The sequence below is a fragment of the Protopterus annectens genome, chromosome 16.part0, assembly GCF_019279795.1.
Source record: "Protopterus annectens isolate FY-2018-M chromosome 16.part0, PAN1.0, whole genome shotgun sequence".
Classification (NCBI taxonomy): domain Eukaryota; kingdom Metazoa; phylum Chordata; order Ceratodontiformes; family Protopteridae; genus Protopterus; species Protopterus annectens.
In genome coordinates, this window is record NC_056750.1 from 175,342,932 (window position 1) to 175,365,387 (window position 22,456).

The window sequence follows — 22,456 nt, forward strand, 5'->3', positions numbered from 1 at the left end:
CATAAGTTTGTTTCCGTGTTCAGGCCCTTAGGCAGTAAAGAACACTGATTCAATAAAAAAAAAAAAAAAACAACTTCAAACACAATATCTCCCATCCAGTTACCAGATTTTAAAATTTTAGGTGAGACCCTAATATTAATTAGTATACAATTCCAAATTCTAAGAATTGTTTCAGTTGTATAATCCCATCCTGACTGTGTTTTACAAAAAAAAGTTTTAAAATTAATATTGTCATACATATGTCTTCTCAGATTAACACAGAGAGAGTAATATTGTATATAAATTGTAGCATTTAATCCCCAAAGATTTTATATGTGCTAATAACTTTTCCTCTTGTAAACCTATAATAGAGTGTAGATAGAGTTAAAGTTTTAGATCTATCTGAATAAGATTAATGACAAATTAAAGTATTCATTTTGTAAATTTTCATTGAACAGACATAAGTAACCCCAACTGATGCCTGTTGTATTGGCAACATGTGCTATTATATTCTAAAACTGGTCTGATGTACATAATGTATAAATGTACTAATCTTGTTTCATCTTATACAGATAGAGCTCTAACCATCCATCTAATTAATAACAATGCATGCTTCTATATAACAGTTACATGAGATAAGAAATTAAAATCGGACAATATGTATATAACCAAATCCTTATAATAATCAGTTTTTGGTTAATAGTATGTTGTTTTAAAATGAATTTAGTCTTATTCCAGGATTGCCAAAATATATTATTTTACACTTAGAACTACATTTAAATGCAACATTATTTGCTAAGAAGAAAATTGTCTCAAAAATGTTGATATACATGCTAAAGTTCCATCCTTATCAATTATAACTCCAGTCTTACAATCACCATTTAGCTTGCCATCACTAATTGTCTTTTGTACTAGTTAAAATTATCAAATGAAAAAGGAATGGACCAAGCTCAGAGTACTGTGGTACTCCAGACAACATAGCGAGAAAGCAGGAATGATAACCTTTTACTGCTACACATCGAAAATGGCTGGACAACCAAAGAATAATCCAAAGAATCAAAAAGGGATTGTAATCATATTTTTTTAATGTGTCAGTTATTGAACTATGTGCAGTTATTATCAAAAGCCTTAGCCAAATTCACATAAACAGCACCTACTGTTAACAAATTGTTAAGGGCCCAAAGCACTTGATTATAAAATCCCACTAAAGTTGTAAGTGTGATCTGCCAGGACAAAACCCATGTTGTCACAAATCAATACATCCATTATGATTCAGTGGATCTGAGAGAAGCTTTTGTGAAATTATTTCATAACAGTTACATAAAATAGATGTAAGACTAATAGGTCTATAATTGCACAAATCCCTTTTCTCTCCCTTTTGTGTATAAATGAAATAATTGATGTTTTCGAAATGGAAGATGCTTCACTATTATGCACCAAAGCATTAACATCTTATGCAACACTGGCAGAAAAGTACTTCTCAAGCCATGAATCATCATCGCTGATATTAAATCTGGACCCATGGAGGTTTTATTACTTAACCTTTTTAGTACTTTAGAAATCAATTTAATACTTACTATACAACAGCTCCTAATAGTTGTAGAAACCAAATCCAAATTAGCCGTTGTACACTTACAGTGTGTTAGGTCAGAAAAAATATTAAACCCTTCAGTAATTCTGTAAACATCAGTTATTCATTTCCCATCTATAAAGATTGGTTAGATAGAGTCCGTACTCCTTGTGACTGTATTAATATAGTTACAGAACAGTTTTTATTAATTGGTGAAGAAGATAAATAATGTTCATACTCATGCTTTTACTATTTAATAAGACCTTAAATATTCTTGTAATAAAATTTAATCTAGTTTTAATATATGGATTAGGATTGTTCCTTAATTTGTGAAAGAGTCTCTTCTTTCTTTTATATAATCTGCAGAACTAAGTGTCCCACTGTTTTAGAAATCTGCAGGATTTGTATGCCTTATTGCAGGGTACTGCAAGAAGATTTCATATCAATATGGAACTGTGGCCACGGTGGTGCAGCGGTTAGTATTGTCGCCTCGCAGCAAGAGGTTCTCTGGTTCAATTCTTGGCTGGGATGCCTTCTGCGCGAAATCTGTATGTCTTCCCTTTGTTCGCAGGCCTTTCCTCTGGGTGCTCTGGTTTCCTCCCACATTCCAAAGACATGCAGTAGGTGGATTGGACACTCTAAATTGGCTGTAGGTGTGAGTGTGGTATGAATGAAGAAAGGACTAACATTAGAAAAACAAATGCAAATGTTTCATTTACAGCATGGTTCTACTACAAGTGCTTGAGCATCAAGCTCTTGAAAACCACTGTCTTGAGCATCTTGTAACTTGTATCAGCTATCACTCTCACTGAAACTTGAATATGAGTTCAGTTAAGCCCTTGCTGCATCTTACCCTAATGCATTATTTGAGTTTGAGTGAGGAATGTGCTGCAGCCATAGGAATGGAGTTGGGGGTGATTTTATGGTTAGGGAGTGAGAAGGCAGTTTCAGTTGTATGGAGCAGTAGGGGAGTTTTAGGGTTAGGAAACAACTGTGGAACCTAGGTTTAGAGAGGGGGTTGGAGGTTAAGGCTTAGGAAGTGATTGGAACTTTAGGATTGGTAGGAGTGGAGTTTAAGGAAAGGGAGCTAGGACTCAGTTTGGGAACTTTAAATTCACAGAATGCAAACATATAACAGTGCTCTTAAGCAATATATAAGGTGTGTATGTTTGATCGCATGTGTTATTAAAGTCAAAATACTACAATTAAATACATGGGGTACATATGTGAGACAGGTGTTTTTTACAGCACAACAAGGTGTGTATATATGATAGTATGTGTTATTAAAGTCAAAATATTCTAAATACATACACAAGGATATTAAGTGTGATAGTTAATGTTTCTAAAGCAAGACACAAGGTATGTGCACATAAAAGCTGGTGCTATTAAAGTCAAAAACATCAGGTGTAAATCATCACCCAAAACATTACTTTGTTTTAGGAATTTATATAACCTTGTATTACATTCTAAATAATAACTATTGTTGGAGATGCAAATTAGAGCTCAAAGCTAGTTGACAACACATGTTAATGACTGTAATCGTCAACAGAATTTTGGACAAAATTTATGTCATTATTTAATTGGGTGAATTTAATAAAGTGTTTATAAAATATAAATAATTTGCTCAAGCACTGTGGTCAGATAAATTTCACTGTAACACCTGTCCTAAAATTCAAAGAATTTCTGTCCAGCCGCATTAATTGTCCAATTCATTTTAGTCAAGCAGCATGACAGAGAGAAATTCTGATTCAGTAAGATGGTGCGGATGAAACAGGAAGATCCACATTAAAGTCTCATTACCATGTCTCTGAACTGAACACTGCACTTTCAGACCTGATTTACTAGTGTTCTCAATGGCAGACCATGAATAGTATTAGCAAAGGCACCCAACTACACACACACACACACACACACACACACACACACACACACACACACACACACACACAAACACACACTTGCATAAGAACATATACTCCCAGGCATTATCATACCAATACACACATACACTCATCCACAAACAGCCCCCACACAGACACCTTCAGGCATGCTGCCACACTCACAAAACATACAGACAAAGCATCTCTTATCTAGCCCACTTAGTGCGGACATGAAGGCACACACACACGCCCTCATATAGCCTCATTTATGCCCCAACTGATATGTAACCACATGTCTGCACACACACACACACACACACACACACACACACACACACACACACACACACACACACACACACACACACACACACATTGACAACACCCTCACGCCAGTGCTGTGTTTAGCTGTACCGTGAGTACTTGTATTGGAGTAAATGGTGACTGCTGTCTTTGACAGCATTCATTTTTTCCCTCCCAGCATTAGCCACTTCCTCAAACTGCTACATTAATATGTGGCTTTGCCTGTGAGACCATTCTCCATGTTGGGGTTCCTGCAGGGTGAAACCCTCAGTGGTAGAGTGGTCTATGAACTGGAATGGCTAAGCATAATACAGAAACCTTCTGAGATGAGACTTCCACATCACACTACGCATTTCGCAATCTCAGAGCTAGTCCTACTGAGTGCTCCAACTCCTTTGTATATAAATAAGGATCCATTAACACTTCATTGCTGTCTCTTAGCTACTGCACTGCAAACAGTAACCAAAAACTGGAAAAATATATTATGCCTCCTTTCACTGGCTTTTTGGATATAACCACTGTTGTTTATGAAAATTAAATTAATGCTGTCACACTGAGATCTAAAACTACCTAATAAATACAAGTTTTGGCCTAAAATGTCTTTATTATTGATACTACCCTATGATATATAGAGGATTATGTTTATGTCTCTGATCATAACCGACTTACTATGTGTTTGCAACAAGGATGCCAAAAAATTCACCTTGAGAGCGAAGCTTGAGAGGTGAATCACAGCATGCATGTAAAAAATAAAGGCTTATGACTGGTAAGACCCCCCATCATAATTCTTTGCAGTACATGTAACTTTATCTGCTTCATGTTCTACCAGTCACACATGCGCGAGTGCGCCTGCACACAATGAAAAAGGTGTAATAACATGAAGTATTTTACCAGCTTTCAAAGCCTTTGAAAGCTTGTAAAACATTTTAGTGCTATCAAACAGAAAGCAGGCAGAAATGGAGTGTCTCTCTGAAGAACGATCAGCTTGTTTAACAGCTGTTTTAAACAAAAGGGGTGGCAGAATTAAGTATTTAGCAGCTTTCAAATCTATTTTACCTTCTGTCACTGATCTTTGCAGTCTGCTTCCAATCTCTAGTGTGAGAACTGATCTTAACAGTGCTTAGGGATGCTTAGAGAATGGGCGACCTGTGCATTGCCCCCCTGATTGGAGAATGAATGTTCTCCAGTAGGATGTTAATGTACAGATAATGTCCCCTGAATAATGAGTCTGCCACTTCACGGCAGCACATTAAGCTGCTGTAAACTTGGACAGTAAAAAAGCTAACAGTCGACATGTCTTTATGCTCGGTAAACAGTGCTACGCTGTTTAGTGAGTGCAAAACTAAGAGACAAAGTAATTAAAAAAAGATGAAGGCAGAAGAAAGAAAAGTGTGTATGTGTTTTGCCTGTATGTGTGCTTGCATGCATATAAAGAAGCAAACTGCCACCATACTTACCCTTACTAAACAGCTCTTTACTGGTCTCCAGGGTACATGTTATTGTGAAAATAATGCCCTTCCAGGGGTATAGAGGCCAGATGTGTGAGGTACTGTGCATCAGAACACCCCTGGATGTGCATTATTTCTGCAGTAACACACACCCCATTATTGCTTTCTTAATAAGCTTGTATTTTTGCCATTTTTGGAGCATAATCATGGCACTTCATGCAATACAAGAAGTGTGAGTATATAATTGTGACTAAAATTTGCTTGTCTGACTTGACACACCCAGTATATATTACAGACACTTCACTTTAGATTTAGATAAGATTTGTGTTATTTCAATTATTCTTATTATAACTGTAATCAATCATAATTAATATCTTATATTTCTGTTTGAATTTACATATCACTCAGTTATGTGAGAAGTGCACTGAAATATAATTTATGTTTCATGTTTATTCTTTTAACCAAACTTTTTCATAATGCTTTAAAAAACATAATAGCCACATACAAAATGGGTGCACTACACCTTCAGTTTCCCAGCATTTGTCATACATAATAACCAAGAGAAGAACAAAATATTTTTGTAAGTCTGGCACTGTATACAGTAGTGATATGCAATTATGATACCTAGTTATGCTGTATACGTAACATTTGTACTAACCCCTTACCCAGTTCTCCAGGGGACCTCCTAATTCATCAGAGCTGGAAGCCAGGTGTTCCTTCATCTTCTGAATCACATTCTGTGTGTAGATCTTCACCGTGTTTGTCTCATCTGTGTTAGTCACTCTGACTCGAGAGGAGCAGTTCACACCGACTAGATACAAATAACATGAAGGAAGGAAAGTTAGAGCAGGAGAACTCATGGGAGGGCATATGTGAGTAAGGAATATATCTTAATATATACAGTATATATATATATATATATATATATATATATATACACACACACACACACACACACACACACACACACACACACACACACACACACACACACACACACACACACACACACACACACACACACACACACACACACACACACACAGACACACTCTTAGTTAAACCTTTAACACTGAAGTATGAAATGCTTGTTTCCTTAAACATCAAAAACATTTTAAATCCTTCTGACATTTTGCTCTAATAGCTTTGAATTCTTATTTCATTGCATACCTCCTTGGCCTCAGATTATGTTGTAAAATACAAACAGCACAGGACACTAACTAGCATTTACTAACATTTGTCCCTGTCCTTGTGGTAACTTATTTTCTGAATTCTGTAGTTTCACACACTTTAGTCTACTGCAGTTATATCTGTCTTCATTTGTAAGAACCAAGACAGCTGTGGGTATGATACTGGTACTCTTGTTCTGCAGTTTTATGGGTTTTCTAACATCTCAATCACAGTTTATCACAAAATGTTCTTATTTTTTAAGCAAGGATTTGATTACTATGCCATTAGGTGGTTTGAAAGTGGCTTGGACAACAAGACAGGGTATAGTCAGATAGGATGCAATCCTTTCTAACTGCTCTTCTGTCCTGACTGTTATCCAACAGGGTCTATCATTTGGACACTTCTGTTTTCCGTAACTGTGCAAGCCACATGTTAAAGTAAGGCAGGTATCTTTTTCCACAGTGTGGGCATTGCTCCGTTCTGATCACCTGCTCTTCAGCTGGTGAGGAAATATGGCAGAGCTGGGTACTAGGAAGCTTGAGCTTTAATACTGCGAATGGAACAATGCATTTATTAGATGGTCTAACATGGCCATAATTGAAATGGGGATACTATGGTGGATATTTGCTTCTTCACGTCACTGAGTAAACATCTGTGCATACCTTCCTAGTTACTTCTATCTGACTAGGTCTAACCATTTAGCCTTCGGTCAGTAGTAATCAAGCAGTGGGCAGTCCCAAACACTCCAAATGAGGAAAGGATGCCAGGCTGTCAGCTGTACTGACACACCCCAGGGCCCTTAGTTTTTTAGATTTTGGACAAATGGATCCACTATGTATCCTCACCACATCTGACCTTGTATCTTAAAAGTTCTTCTGCAAAATTTTCATAAATGACAACTCAAATACACACATTCCTGTAAGATATATATTCAAAATTGCCATATTATGAGCAATGAGACTTGCAAAAAGTGTTTTTGTAGGGAGCAATCCTGTGTATCCTTCTATGGGGGACTTCACCCCCCCCTCACATTCCTCTTACTTTTACAATTCTTATTCTTTAGTCTCAAAGAATGGTTAGTGAAAGGCAGTGTAACACCTGTCTTATTCTTTCTCCAGGAGACTGTAAGATTAGAGCAATTACAAAACACATCCATGTAAACACTGTGATGCCACTTCAAACAACTGCCACCTCAGACTATTATACTCAAGGAATAGTGACTCAAGTTTGGCAGAGTCAAGCAAGTCATTGCAAGCCTGGTCAAACCCGCGTCTGTGGCATTTGAACTCTGCAGTATCTGACTGACTAAGTCCATACTTCTTGATAAAAAAAGTGAAGAAGGTTAGTAGTAGGGAACTTACTGAAAACATACTTTAGTTCATATAGTTGAGGCTCTGTCTGCTCTGATACCTCAGTCATCCTTACCTTTTGAAAGAAGCAGTTTTTTATTTACAATAAAACTGATTGTCTAAACCTATCAGCAGACACTTCACACTTTGTATTAATAATGCTTAGGGATAATCTGCTTCTTATTCTGTAACATAGGAAGGGTTATGCTGTCTCCACACTGTAAACAGAGTCCCTGAAATTTTAAGGCCACTAATAATGGCACAGCCTAGACTTGCAATGGGCAAATACTTGCATAACTGCCACTACCTTTCCTGTAGGACAGCTAACATACTCATCGTCAAAGTTGTATCATTAGCTTATTAGACCTCACAGATTGTTGCACACCAACCACAATAGGAACACTGTGGAAGTTAATATATTTTATCAGTTGGTTAAGACACTGAAGGCATCTGATTAGTCAATGCACAGAATAAAACTGAATATAGATGACAAAATGGTTCATATATCTGGCCACTATACACACACAAACTTCTGTGCTGATGCTCAAGAACTATTCAGCCTTGTGTCCTGTAATTCTGAATGAGAGTGTGTATAGTTACAAAAATACTTAAAAGCCTTTATCAGGGTTCTGTTTATTTTTCCGTTTTCAGTTCATTATGTTTCTGTACTTTCACTTGTCCTTCTCTTCATTTTTATTGTTTTTATTCTATGAACACATCATATCAGCTGGAGTAAAAACTTTAAACAAACCACCTTAGATGTAGTTGTAATAACATCTTCACTGTATATAACTTAAGATATTAGCCTATTCCATATTTTATGTACTTTAGAATATAGCAGGTAGCTAGTGTTATCATAATGTTTGGGACTTGTATCATGTCTTAATTAAGCAATAACTGATGATATGGTGTGGTATATTGAAGATGTACCCACGGTTGGTGTGGTTTAAAGCAAACCGTGGGTAAATCTTCAATATACCACAACCACGGAGTCAGTTATTGCTATTATGCAATGACATTATTTAAGAAAAAAAATGTACTTTTCTTAAATAATGTCTTTGTATAGCGGCACATTACTGTTTTTCTGCTGGTGGTGGTATACTGCTTCCTTATGTTGATGTACTGCGCATGCATATGGGACTTGCGTTCCCATGCATACTCAGTACATCAATGCTTTGAAACGGAAGTTATGGAGAAAAGAAAGTCTCCATTGCTCCGTTTTTTTTTATTAAAAAAAAGTTTTAGACACCTTATACCAACGGAAAAAATTTCGGACGACCGGACCTTTTTCCATTGGTATATTGTGGGATTTACAATGGGCATGCTGGCCAATCAGCATGCACGTTTTTTGAATATTTATGGGGGGGGGGGTCATTGCATAACTGGCTTTCCAGCTGTTTACAATAAATAAGTGTGCATTGCTTAAGTTCTGCATATGCCTTGGCCAGAATTCATAGACAGTTACTGTGCAGGTGTGCAGTGTGTTAATTTTCAAGGAGGGTGCCACATGCATGGCTAGTCAGACATATATTAGGCTTTGAGCAGTGCCATCATTCTGAGCAAGTGACTATATAAGTAAAGACAATCACAGTGATAATGGGCAAAGCAGTAAAACATGGCCAAGTGTTGCACATTGGCATGCAGTACAGAACTGCATAACTGCATGTCACTCCCATTAAGCAGAAGAAGGCCAACATGATGGCCAGCAGATACATCAATACTGGTGTACATAGTAAAGTGGCAATCCTCTTTATCAAACAGATGGTCAAGACATGAGGTGGATAGGAAAATAGGAAATGGAAGAATAGCATACAGAGGAAAACCTAGATGAATAAGGAGGGGGAAAAAGTTTTTTTTTTTTTTTTGAGAAATAGCCCCTTTAGTACAGATTAAAAAAAGGAGGGCTGATGGTAAGGTAGTGAGGGATAGCTATGGATGAGATGAAGGGAGAAGAGCAGGTTGAAGGGACAGACAGACAAGAGACAGACACAGAGCACAGGCACAGACAAGGGTGGTATAAACACAAATGCTGTGGAGGACAGTGGATGGACACACATAAACTGTAGTAGAGAGGACTGGATAACAAACACAAGATTAGAAATATGAGGGATGCACCAGGATGGGGATAGAGTGGGGTCCTACATGAGTGGATGCTAGGCCCTTTTAGAGGGTAAAAGGCCCAAGCATCACTTACCTTAGTGACTGATGTTATGGGCCAATTGCTGCCTGAGGGTCTAATAGTTAGGACCTGCCAATTACATGACTCTACTACTCATGGTAGAATGCACTCCATCATTTGGTTGCCATTGTACCCATGCAGCCACCAGCCTCTACAACTAATGCTAGGAGACTACTTGGAACTTCTCTGGTCAACCATGAGAAGAGAAGCCTTCACTCTTCTCCTGATAAGCCGACACAGAGAGTACCAGTGAGCCCTCAGGGTTATCTCCAGCATGGGAAGGATCATGCCAGTGCTGAAAGGCAGAGCTGGTAGTCACTTCTGACCCCTGGTGAAGAATTTCAAGAGATAGTCACTCAGCCAGACCAAGGAGACCATGGCATTACCTCCTTCTCCTCCATAACCAGATCTGCATAAACAGTGGACTGATAAAGATGTTATGTACTCAGCACTGCTGAAAGAGGATGCTGCCACCTTCTATGGCACCCAAATATGTTATGCTGCTGCTTCTCTGCTGCTTGAAAACAAAGCATGCAGTCATAAGTATACATGCAGAGTGGTTAAGATAGTAGAAGACAGCAGTACTTAGGAAATGCTTTCAGTATTCTTCAGACTCCCTCTCCTAAATGTCTGCCTCTCCAGAAAAGTTGATGACAGTGCCATCACTCACCATTCCATTCAAACCATGGTAGGCATCCACTTTACTCACTGAGCCATCATAAAGGCCCTAGCAAGCCCTCATCTGAAATTCCTGTGCAGGAAAAAAAGAATCATACTCCTGTCCCCTCACACCAAATTGAAGCCCCACATTCTCCACTATCTGAAGTAGCCACGGCCACTTCATCAGGCTCAAATGAAGAGTAAAATGGTATCTACATGTGCACAGTTGCATGTTTCTCAATTACTTGTCACACACTGTGGCATCATGGCATGGTGGTATGATTGGATTCTTGCATTATGATATGACTGCAGAGCTGCAGCATGGCATTGTGGGCATGTGCATGCCATATGGATGAGCTCAGTGGTCACATGCTTCCTGTTCACCGTGACATGTATAACTAGTACCTCCATGTATGGGCAGTGCATTGTGTTTCAGAGACAGTATGCCTAACTGGTTTCATTAGCTTAGCCACTACTGCAACTGGGTCTTGTTAGCATGACATGAAGTGGCAGCATCATTTTTGTGCAATAACACTTATGACAATGCAACATGGAAATGAGGGAATTAAACCACTTAAAATCTAGATGCAATAATTATGGACAAAGACCTTGAAAATCATGGACATCTGTCTATAGCTCTCAAACTCGTAACTGTAGAATTTGGGACAAACTCAAAAATAATAAGGAAAAAAGCCCCAAATTAGGGACATTTTTAAACACTTTTACTATTAACTTTGGACATTGACATGAATTAACATGCATTTTCTTGAACTAAAAGAAATATATAATCATAGCAACTGTCATTTCCACTATTATTTCTTGACTTAACAACAACTTTGTTTTAGGAGGGATAGAAGAAATTTCTGAGAGAAAATCAGGAATATTCCTAAGAATAAGGAGCAGTTACTTGTCCAGAATCATTTCCATCAAATTAGCACACAATATCCGTAGGCATCAACATTTGGAGACACCCATTTCGAAGAGGTTTGTAAGATACTACACATGAATGTGTGTATGCACACACACACACACACACACACACACACACACACACTTTCCTTGAGATCTGACATGAAAGAGATGTGGGATTTTCAAATCACTTCTGCAGTGAGAGAACACACATCTGTCCCTGCAATTCAGGAATTGGGACAAAAGAATTGTATTTTGGGCAACAGGAGAGACTGTTAATAGGATATCTCTTTTTTTAACACCTTTATTGAATTGTCACTTGTGACAAAGGCAGATTTACATTTATACAAAAGTAATAAAACTGTATTAACAAAGTAACATTAACAAACTTTATGCTTCACATATATTGCTGTATATCATATAACCTAAGCAGCATTACATAAATTATTAAATTCCTGCCTCCGTTTCTTAAACAAGAAACATCTTTACTAAGCCATCACTTACAACATATGCAATCATACAATTATGTAAATGAAAACAAACCACACCAACATAAGCCTAGTTGCAAGCATTTTACATCACAAACCATACTGACAAACTCCCAGTTGCAAGCATTATACATCACTTATAAGCTACCCAACTATTTTCAAACATTACATAGCTCATTCAAGTCTTGCTTCTTTTGAACCTCATTCCTCCTCTGTAGATGTGGAGGTTACAAGGAATTAAGAACAGTGATGCACACATGTCTGTCTCACACAGTGATAAGAAACCCAATTAAAAATATGAATAATGTGAAAAAGACCAACTAATATCTGTATTACAGACCATCTCAGGCAAAAGATCTCAGCATGGCTTTCTTCCCTCATACCCTGCCCTTCTACATGGTGCCTATTATTAAGTGATATGATACTCAGATAAAGATGCTAGCTCTGAACAATGTGGTATTTCAAAATGGGGCTACTGGATTATGCCAAAAAAGGTACTGTAGGTACTAATAAGTTGACTATAATGACTAACTTATCCAACAGATAGTAAAATGTACAGATTTCCTGTGACAAATAGTCCTTATATGCCAGCAAAACCTGTACTTTTACATCAATTAAAATATTACATAAGTACAAATACAAAGAATTCTTGAGTGCATGTTAAACAATGGAAACCCAGGCTGGTCTGCGGTTTACTCACAACATTCAACAGTTCAAAACACGTTTTGTCACAATCATAAAGTTACAGAAGCTAACACTTTAGACTGATGTACTTACACACACACACACACACACACACACACACACACACACACACACACACACACACACACACACACTCACTCTCTCTCTCTAGATATATAGATAGGTAGATACAGATATATAAAGATATATGCAGTGCCACTGGGAATTGATTTTCAAGATAAAGACCTAACAAACTGAAACTCTTGTAACTTTTTGTAACTTTTCAAACTCAGTCTGGAGGAAAAAACTAAAATGAAATGCTTTATGACCCCAAATGTAAATATACCTCCATGGAAGCACAAACACAAATAAAATCCCTAAAACAAAGGTATCTTTGCTAACACACTTAAAAAGTGTACCAGCAGTGATTTGCTATGGATAAATGTGATCTGGAAGTTCAACATTGGCAAGCTCAACTTGGCAGGATGTGTCTTCATCTACAAGGAATGAGATAAAGTGTATGTGTATGTGCATGTATGTATCTGTGTGTTTGTGTATGTGCGTCTGTGTTTTTTTTTAGATGAATGAAGCTTCTAGCTAAAAGTAATCCATTGTGGGAATGCAGTCTTGAAACGTCATCATATGCAATTAGTCAATACAACTTCAGAACTTTTAGAAATGAATTACCTGATGGAGCAGAGGAACAATCTTTCCACTTCTCAAAAAGGTCCCGAGAGAAGCCCAGTGCATGAAACAACTCATGTACTACTGTCTGAAAGAAAGCAAAGTGATAAGTTAACTGGAGTGGGGACCCTTTCTGTTTTCATCGCTCACCATCATCAAAACTTTTTCTGACTTTGAGACAGTGGGTGACTGACATCTTCTCAAGTCTTTTCCTTGTATCTTCTTTTTACATTTGGTTCTGTACTCAGGTTAGCAATAGCTACAATAAGTAACTTGCTTTGTTTAGGAAATGCAAGTTAAGTGACATAGTTACCAGTTCAACTGATCTTGCTAAGGGGTATATAAATCTGTACAGATTTCTGATAAGGCTCCTGGTGACCTTGCTTTGCTGGACAGTAGATTTAAATGCATGACATATGAATAAAGCTTGTACTGTGTTAGGCACAGTACACACACACACACACACACACACACACACACACACACACACACACACACACACACACACACACACACACACACTCCACTCCACTCCTAGCATTCATGTAATTCTTTGCATAGCAGGCAGTGTCCCTGCTATGGGGCTGAGTAATACAGAGAGCCCAGTTTTGCCCCAGTCTGGTCATCATATGTACCTCCGACTGTTTGCATGCATTTTCAAAACTTTTTATGGTTAAAATACACCTTCTAACTTATTTTTTCTAAGCTAAAATTAGTTTTACTAGCTTACAAAAATATTATGTCTGACCATATCATGGAGATTATTGCTGATTTGATGGACTTTGCCATTCCTGGGTAGTGATACCTACAAGATGACATGCAGCTCTGTTTTGTGCTACATCAGTAACAGTATGTGAGAGGGATACCAGATTAAGACAATGCTTTAGGTAGTCAGTGCATTTGTATATGAAATGCTTACACTGGTTACTTGTGTCTTTCGCTGGTTTATTTTATTTATTGCCATCTGAATAAAAAAGCCAGTATTGGTTACTGACCAAGAAGGCAAACTGGAGGGAGTCCAAGATTTAATAAAGAACAGAACTAAGCTATTTTGGTTTGTGACTGTGTACTTTTTATGCTTAGTTACTGAATCTTATTTATGTTTTGCTGTTTATAAAATTCTAAACCATCTACTTTTGATTGTTCAGGTGGGTCTTTGTTAATAGGTACCATTACCACAAACGTTTAGTTTTCACGATGAGTTAAAAAGTCAAATGGCCTTGTACTTACTTGTATAAATGTATAACTACCTATTCTATTTTGCTTGTTTTTACGTTTTAAGCCTAAGAATGGAAGAGAAGAAAGGGTATATATCTCTCTTAAGGTGGCACTGAATTATATACTGTACTGGTAAGTGAACTGTAGGAGAATTAAGAGTTATTGTCATAAAAAGTATTTGTGCCAGCTTTGCCCTCCTGCACCACCTTGCTTACACCCTAGTCATCCCCTGCCTCTAACCCAACCATTTTCCTAACAGAAGCACTACATCAGACAAAAGGACACAGAACACACACAACACACAAGCAAATACTCATTGCTATAATGTTATCTTGCACATTTTCACAACCACAATCTTTTCTGTCAAGCATTCATTTTCCTGCACATCCCTACTTATCTACACTATATAAAACTAACATTCAGCCATACTGTATTCATGCAAATATATATTAAATCAGTTGTGCAGTCACTCTTTTTTAATATCCACGCAAAACTTGTTAAGCAAGTAACTATTCAACTAATTTGTATTGCAATCCTATGTGTGTGTGTGTATGTCAGTGTGTGGAGAGACAAAATTGCTAAAATTTCACGTGTGAATTACTTTGTCATGGTTGAAAAGAGATACTTGGTCAATATATGAAAAAAGAAGGAAGAGAATGTGTTGTTCCTTGTGGCCGACAGTTATTTAGTAACTTTTATGACTGCTGTTCTTGGGGACAGTAGAGCAGTTGTCCTATAGTTTAGCAGTGGCTGCAGTCAGCATTATCCATCCATGTAACTGCTGATGTAAGCTTGGCTAGGCACCTGCTACCTTTCTGTTCACTGTCTCTAGCTGAGCAATATGGAAAAAGTCTTCTCCAAGCATCAAACCATGCAGCTCTTCTTGTAACACCCCCCCCCACCTGGCTGTACCTGTGACATCTTCTCTTTGGGCCAGTAATCAAGGAGCCTGAATCCTCACCACTAACACTGTAGTGGGATGGTCACTTGGAACAAAAATAGATGCACATTGTATTTCCAGATGCAGCTCTCTGCATCAAACAGAATTTCCCTTAAGAGCACACAGGGAAAACACTAAGTCTGGGGTCTGGATTTCTCTCTCTCTCCAGGGCCCGGTGAGAATCCTCTACGGCACAGCTGTAGAGGTGAGTCCTCAGCCAAGTGTCCAAGGCAAATCTGCCATCACTCTCTTTGTGAAACCAGTGCTTTGTATACCTGCTCCAAGCAGCTAACACACACCCACTCTTGGAGATTTGATCTCGTAGGCACACACACACACACACACACACACACACACACACACACACACACACACACACACACACACACACACACAAATACACCCGCGCACACACACATCTGGGAAAAGCTGGCACAGATTTACTAGCTATGCCCCTTCTGCCCTGACTGTAAGGTAGTTACTGCCAACAGACACTCCAAAGCCATCTACTCTAAGGCTCTTACAAGGATACCGAATTATACTGAGTGAAATGAATATTAATATAAATGATAGTGTTTGACCAATGCAGTAAGGCTTTTAGGAGTGGCCACAGAGTCACCAAATAGATATAAGTACTCTCTTAGTTTAAAAAATTCTCTAAAGGACCAGCTAGAATTAAAAGTTTAAATATATTTAATAATAAATAATGAAAGAACATGAAAACACAGAACCATCATCATCATCAGCCCCCCTTTTTCCCCATTGTTCTACATGGGGTTGGGGTATCGTGTTAACTGTCGCCAACTCTCTTGATTCAGTGCCACACTTCTGCCTTCTTCAACACTCATGCCTCACTGTCTCAGATCTTCTTTCACACAATCCATCCACCTCTTTGCTGGATGTCCTCGCTTCCTCTTACCTTCTTCCTGTCTGTCCCATATCTGCTCACCAGATTGTCTTCTGCTTTTCTACAAAAGTGCCCAAATAATCGTAATCTGTTCTCTTTGATCTCTTCTGCAATTGAAGATAATTTAACTTCTGCTCTTATGTCCTCATTTCTTCACCTGTCCCACAGTGTGCATCCTACCACCTTTCTCAGACACTTCATTTCCATCACCTCTAGCTTCTTCAACTGTTCTGCCCAGGTTTCTGTACCATACAGTAGTACTGGTTGCACCACTATCTTTGTACACCTTACTTTTCAGCTTTTTTGGCATTCTCTTGTCATAGACTACACCTGATACTCTATGCCAGTTGGCTGTAGCCCCTCTGATTCTAGCTTTGACCTCTTCTTTCAGACTACCCTTCTCCACAACTACCCTTCCCAGATACTTGAAGCTGTTTACCTGTTCCACTATCTTCCTTTATATCTCTATTCTCATCTTCTTCTTCTGATTTCCCCAATTTGTTGCTATTACCATCGTCTTATCTGTGCATAGTTTCATCCTATGTGTCTTCAGATTTGCAATCCAGTCTCCTATCCTTTGCTGAAGTTCTAGATCAGAGTCTGCCTGCACTGCCACATCATCTGCATACAGAAGCTTTGTTGATCCTGCCCCTCCAACCTGTTTGCTAATGTAGTCCATCATCAGTATGAACAGTAGTGGGCTCAGAGCTGAACCCTGATGTACACCCACTCCCACTGTGAACCCCTCTGTGAGGCTGAACACTGTTCGTACTTGAGTCATTGGGTCCTTGTACATAGCCTGCACTAATTCTACAAATGTTTCTGGGACATCAAACCACCGCAGTACTGCCCAGATCAGCTTTCTTGGGACCTTGTCATATGCTTTCTCCAAGTCTAGGAATGCCCAGTTGGATTCTCTCCTTATCTCAAGCTTCTTCTCAAGTATCTGTCTCAATGCAAACACTGGGTCAGTTGTGCTGCATCCTGATCTGAATCCAAACTGCTCATCTTCCATCTTGCATTCTGCTACTCTGTGTATCCATTTATCAATCACTCTCTAGAGAACTTTCATGCAATGAATTAGGAGTTTGATGCCTCTGTACTGCCTACAGTTGTGGATGTCCCCTTTGTTGTTGTACACTGGCACGAGTATGCTTATTCTCCACTCATCTGGGATATGCCTTTCTCTCCACACTGCTATTAGGATCTATATTAGAACATCGAAAGTTTAATAGTTCGAATCAGTAAAGGTCGACCTTTAATGATCGAACTATTAAAATTTTGAATGTTCCTAAAAATAAATTAAAAACAAAAAAAAGAAAATCTAAAGGGTGTAGGCAGGGGGGCTGTGCCACCCTGCACCCCCCCACAGGGGGGCTGCATCCCCTGCCCCCCTGCTACTTAAATGTAATAACTACGAACTACATTGATGTAAATGGAAATCTCCTCTTATGGAGATTTCTGCTTACCCGTTCGATATTCTGCACTTTCGCTATTCTCGTGTCGACAATATCAGGTTCAACATTGTCAGCTTTCGAGAATATAATGTAGACCCTGCTATTAGTACCCTCGGGAGCCATTTCTCCCCTATCTCACCCAGCATCTTTATCATATCTGCTGTGACCTCATCTGAGCCTGCTTCTTTCCCTGACTTCATCTTCCTAAATGCTGTTCTTACTTCTTCTAGGGTGGGCTCCTCTTCTTCTTTCATCATAGGCTTTTTCTTGAACAGTGAGGCTTTTGTGGAGTTTTCTTCATTCAGAAGCTGCTGGAAATACTCCTTTCATCTGCCTTTGATGCCCTCTGGACTGGTGATCAGGTTGTTGCTGGCATCCCTTATGAAGGGTGTCTGACTATCTTCTTTATCTTTCTGTCTTTGCCTTGCAACCTGATACAGTTTCTTTGTGCCCCTTACTAAGTCACTTTCCAGAAGTTGGTACAGTGCCTCTGATGCCCTATTCTTTCCTTTTGCAACTTCTTTCTTAGATTCTTTGTTAGCCAACCAGTAGTCCTTCCTAGCCTGGTCAGTCTTTTCTATCTCCCACTTCTTCCTGCACTTCCTTTCTTTTGATGACTTCCTGGACTTCTGCATTCCACCACCAGCTTTCCTTATGTACCTTATTCCCATACCTGGCTCAGCCACATATCATTTCTGTAGTCCTAACACATGCTGTTTTTAGGCGCTGCCATTCTTCTTCAACTCCACCTATTTCCTCCTCTTCTTGGGGTTCTAGAGTCCTGCGTAATTCCCTGAACTGTTGTACTTTCTCTCCAGTCAACTTCCAGGTCTACAGCCTGGTCTCTGTTTACCTTAATGCCTTCTCTGACCACTGAGGAAGTCTACCTGAGTTGCATGTTGACTACTCTTGTATGTGATCTTGTGACTGTCTCTCTTTCTGAACCATGTATTGGCTACTATCAAGCCATTTGCCAGACAGAAGTCTAGAATGGCTTCTTCTTTATTCTTGTTGCCCCACCCATGTGGTCCCAGGCAGTCCTCATATCCGGGTCTGTATCATATGAGCGAATCGCACAAATTGTGAATGCTCATAATATTGAATGTACCGGACCTCAAACTTCCTATTGTGGGGGGGCTGCACCCCCCCACTCCCCGCTAAATATATATTCCAACTCCAAGATCGCACTATAGTGAGGAAAGGGCAAAGATCCCATTCTTCACTGTACCGCAATCTCAGAAAAAGCACTTTGAGGTCCGGTACGTTCGATATTATGAGCATTAGCAATTTGTGCGATTTGCTCTTATGATATAGACCCCCTCATATCCTTTTCTGTCTGTCCCGATATGTGCATTCAAGTCACCCATTATCAACACCAATTCATGTTCTCCTGCTTTATCTAGTAGGTCCTGCAACTGCTGTCTGAATGTACTCTTTTCCTCACTATCACAACCTTGCTGTGGAGCATAGGCTGAGATTATGAATACTACCCTATCATTACACTGGAGTCTGACTGCCGTGAGTCTGTCATAAATTCTTATGATATCCCTTACTGCATTCTGAAGCCTCTCCCTCACCACAATTCCTACACAATTTCTAGCCTGCCCTCCACCTGAGTAGTAGACTCTGGATCCCAATCCAAGTGGCTTTGCTGCACTGCCCTTCCATCTCGTCTCTTGGATACAGAGGATGCCCAGCCTCCTCCATATCATCATGTCATCCACTTTCACGCTGCATCCTGTCAGTGAATTTACATTAAGCATAGCAATTCTCAGTTCATGTTTGGCAGGTTGGTTGGTTTTATGTCCAGCTTTTGCTCGACCGAGCTGTCCCAGGTAACCCAGGCTGGGCAACTAAACACCGGCCAGCCAGTAGCTTATTGACCCAGGGCTGCTGGGCTTTATGGTGGGCACACACTGGCCAATAGGGGCACATATACCCCTCTCACCATTAGCAAGGGTCCCTTGCGTAGGTCTGAGTATGCCAGTTCCTCAACCTTCTTAACACCGGTAATTACCCATGCCCATTTTTGGCAACATTAGTCAACATGACCGAATCACCTAGAGCCATATTTTACACTGTCATGTGGTTAACCTTGCCACAGCATGCAGTCTGTGATCTGTGTTCTCTATCTTGAGGATACTGTGCACCACAGTAGATGCCCAAAGTGGTTGGTCTGTACAACTCATTCCCCTATTGGGCACCATGTAGAGTCTGTGCTGCTGCCCACAGCTCCAAAATACAGAATATCTATCTACAATAAACACAAGGGCTTCAGTCATAGGAAAAAATGAAAATAACACAGATGAATAGACTCACACAGATACAGAAAAACGGTACTTAACTAATCTCACTATATTTTCCTGACTGATCTAAAGAATTACTATTCCTTGGTCACTTACTAGAGCAAGGCAAGATGAAGTAGGTGAGTGGTCTTCCTTCTTTGTCAGGTTCCAAAAACAAAGTGCTCTGAGATTTCAGTCTCATCTAGTACTAAAACATAATTTCACCCTGGATTACAGAATGACATCACATACATCTGGTCATCTGACTTCTCATTCCCATGCTACTCCTTTTCTAGCAACTGACTCAGAATATCGCACATATGTGTCAATAATACACACACACAGAGCTTTGCTAAGATCTGTTACAGTTTCTGGAAATCATAAAACAGTAAAACACTTCCACTCTGCCTACAGGAGCTAATAAACCATATGCACAGACATTTTGTCTCTGGCTATCAGAAGTGTAAGATATAATCTTTATGGCCTAAATGAAGTAATTTAACTCCATACTATTTTTCAAAGTTAGCTGGACTGAGATTAACTTTTTCTCTTCCAGTATCCTGTGTTACAATATTAATTTCAATAGTTATAATACAGTCTGACATACAAGTGTATTTCTTTTTCTGTCCAGCAGGACATACTGTTGCTACATTTTTAGCAGAAGCAGCTCTACAAATATACTTTTCAACCTAAGCATCAGTTTGATATGCAAATTACATATAATTCCCGACAAAACTCTAGCTAGCCGTGCTGGCATATATTACACATCTACTGCCCTACTTCTCCTGGCATGGCAAACTGCTTACCTGAGAACAGCACAAGGGAGAATAATGCATACGTGAGGTTTAAGTTTCTTTCTGGGCTCTTTTACTCAGTGGTTTTCTTCTTGGGTGCATTATTTTAAGGAATGAACATATTTTGCTTTTGGTCGTCGTGGGTTTTAGCTCTTCTGCCATAGACAAGCTTAGTGTATATTGCTAGCTTGTTTATAAACCAAATAATTCTCTATCTTTAAGTCTCAGATGGTAAATTTCACTCAGTGGCATTGACACCAGCTCAGTATACTCTAGGTATTGGGTTTAAGACCTAAATGAAGGCTAATACTATTCATTCATATTTATTGTCCTGACAGTGTTTAAAAGAGGGCTTTCTCTGTATTTGTGTGTGCATGTTTGTAGTTTGACCTTGATCTCCATGTTGGGGGTTTCCTACCCAAAAGTATGAGGCTCTAAGGAAAAACTCAACACCTATCTGTCCAGTGGTGGTGATGCCAGCACAGTATGCTGGAGGTCTTGGGTTAGAGTCTCAGATTAGAGCTGTTATCTTCCTTTCACTTCTGTGGTTCTAATAGTGCCTAAAGCAGAGGGTTTTCTCTGCATTTCATTGTGCATGTGTTTGTAACCTGACACCATAGTGTAATATTTTTAGAGGAGTATTACATAAATGCATTCACGCCAATGTTATTTTAACAGAGTTCTTGTCATTGAACCTTGTTTCAGGCTAAGGGACATTTATTCCCAGTCCTTTTCCTTCTGCTCACCCAAAGCCATCTCTGATTTTGTAGGGGCAGGCCTTGACTTGATCAATGTAATTTCCCATTTTGGCCCAAGTGGAAGAACCAGGAAAATACTTTGTTACCTCTCTTGACTGGGGTGTGTCTTCTGGTTGGGGAAACAGAACACTTCATCCTAAACCAGCATATTAGGTGTGCTGCACTTATTCTTTAGTAAAACATTGCATTGTTAGTAGCTTTGGGTTTTCTTAACACACCAGGCCCTTGGATTCATGTTCACAGGTTCATAGGTGTATACTAGACTAATGGCCCCTGGGCCTTTACAAGCCTAGCCATATGATTTCCCTGGCATAGTGCCACCCGATCTTAGTTCCCAATGCCTCTGTCGAGTAGAGCCACTGGTGTTATCCCCAGGGTGAATTTTCTGTTTCCCATTCACTCATCAAGATTTCTCTTGAAGAGGGTCAGTGAGGTGCTCTGCTTGACATGTATGGGAAGTCTGTTCCATACCATGGGCAGTCTCTGGGTTATGAACCTGTCCCTCCAGCATGTTCTGTTAATTGTGGTAATGAGGTTGATGTCTCTGGAGCGTGTGGTGTGGAGGGTTTGGGATTTTTTTAGATGTAGCATTTCTAACACAGCTGGGTCAGACATGGCTTTGTAAGTCAAGCAGAGATAGCCTCTAAGTAGGTGATATGAGACAGAGAATAGTTGGAGTTTTTTGAGTCTGTCCATATAGGACATGTGTTTAAGGCCTAGGATCCTCTTTGTGAGTTACTTTTGCGGCGTCTCCAGTTGTTGCATGTGTCTAGTGAGGTACATGCCAAATGGGG

The 22,456-nt window shown here is 39.3% G+C and overlaps 1 protein-coding gene across 1 annotated transcript in view; it reads right to left on the reverse strand.

The window, feature by feature from the left end:
• LMLN2 (leishmanolysin like peptidase 2) overlaps positions 1–22,456 on the reverse strand; it is a 457,833-nt gene that overhangs the window by 320,104 nt on the left and 115,273 nt on the right. The window contains exons 7-8 of the mRNA XM_044058759.1: positions 13,307–13,391; positions 5,846–5,991 (exon numbers count right to left, since the gene is read on the reverse strand). Of these exons, the coding sequence (XP_043914694.1) occupies positions 5,846–5,991; positions 13,307–13,391 (231 nt within the window). The remainder of the gene's footprint in view (positions 1–5,845; positions 5,992–13,306; positions 13,392–22,456) is intronic.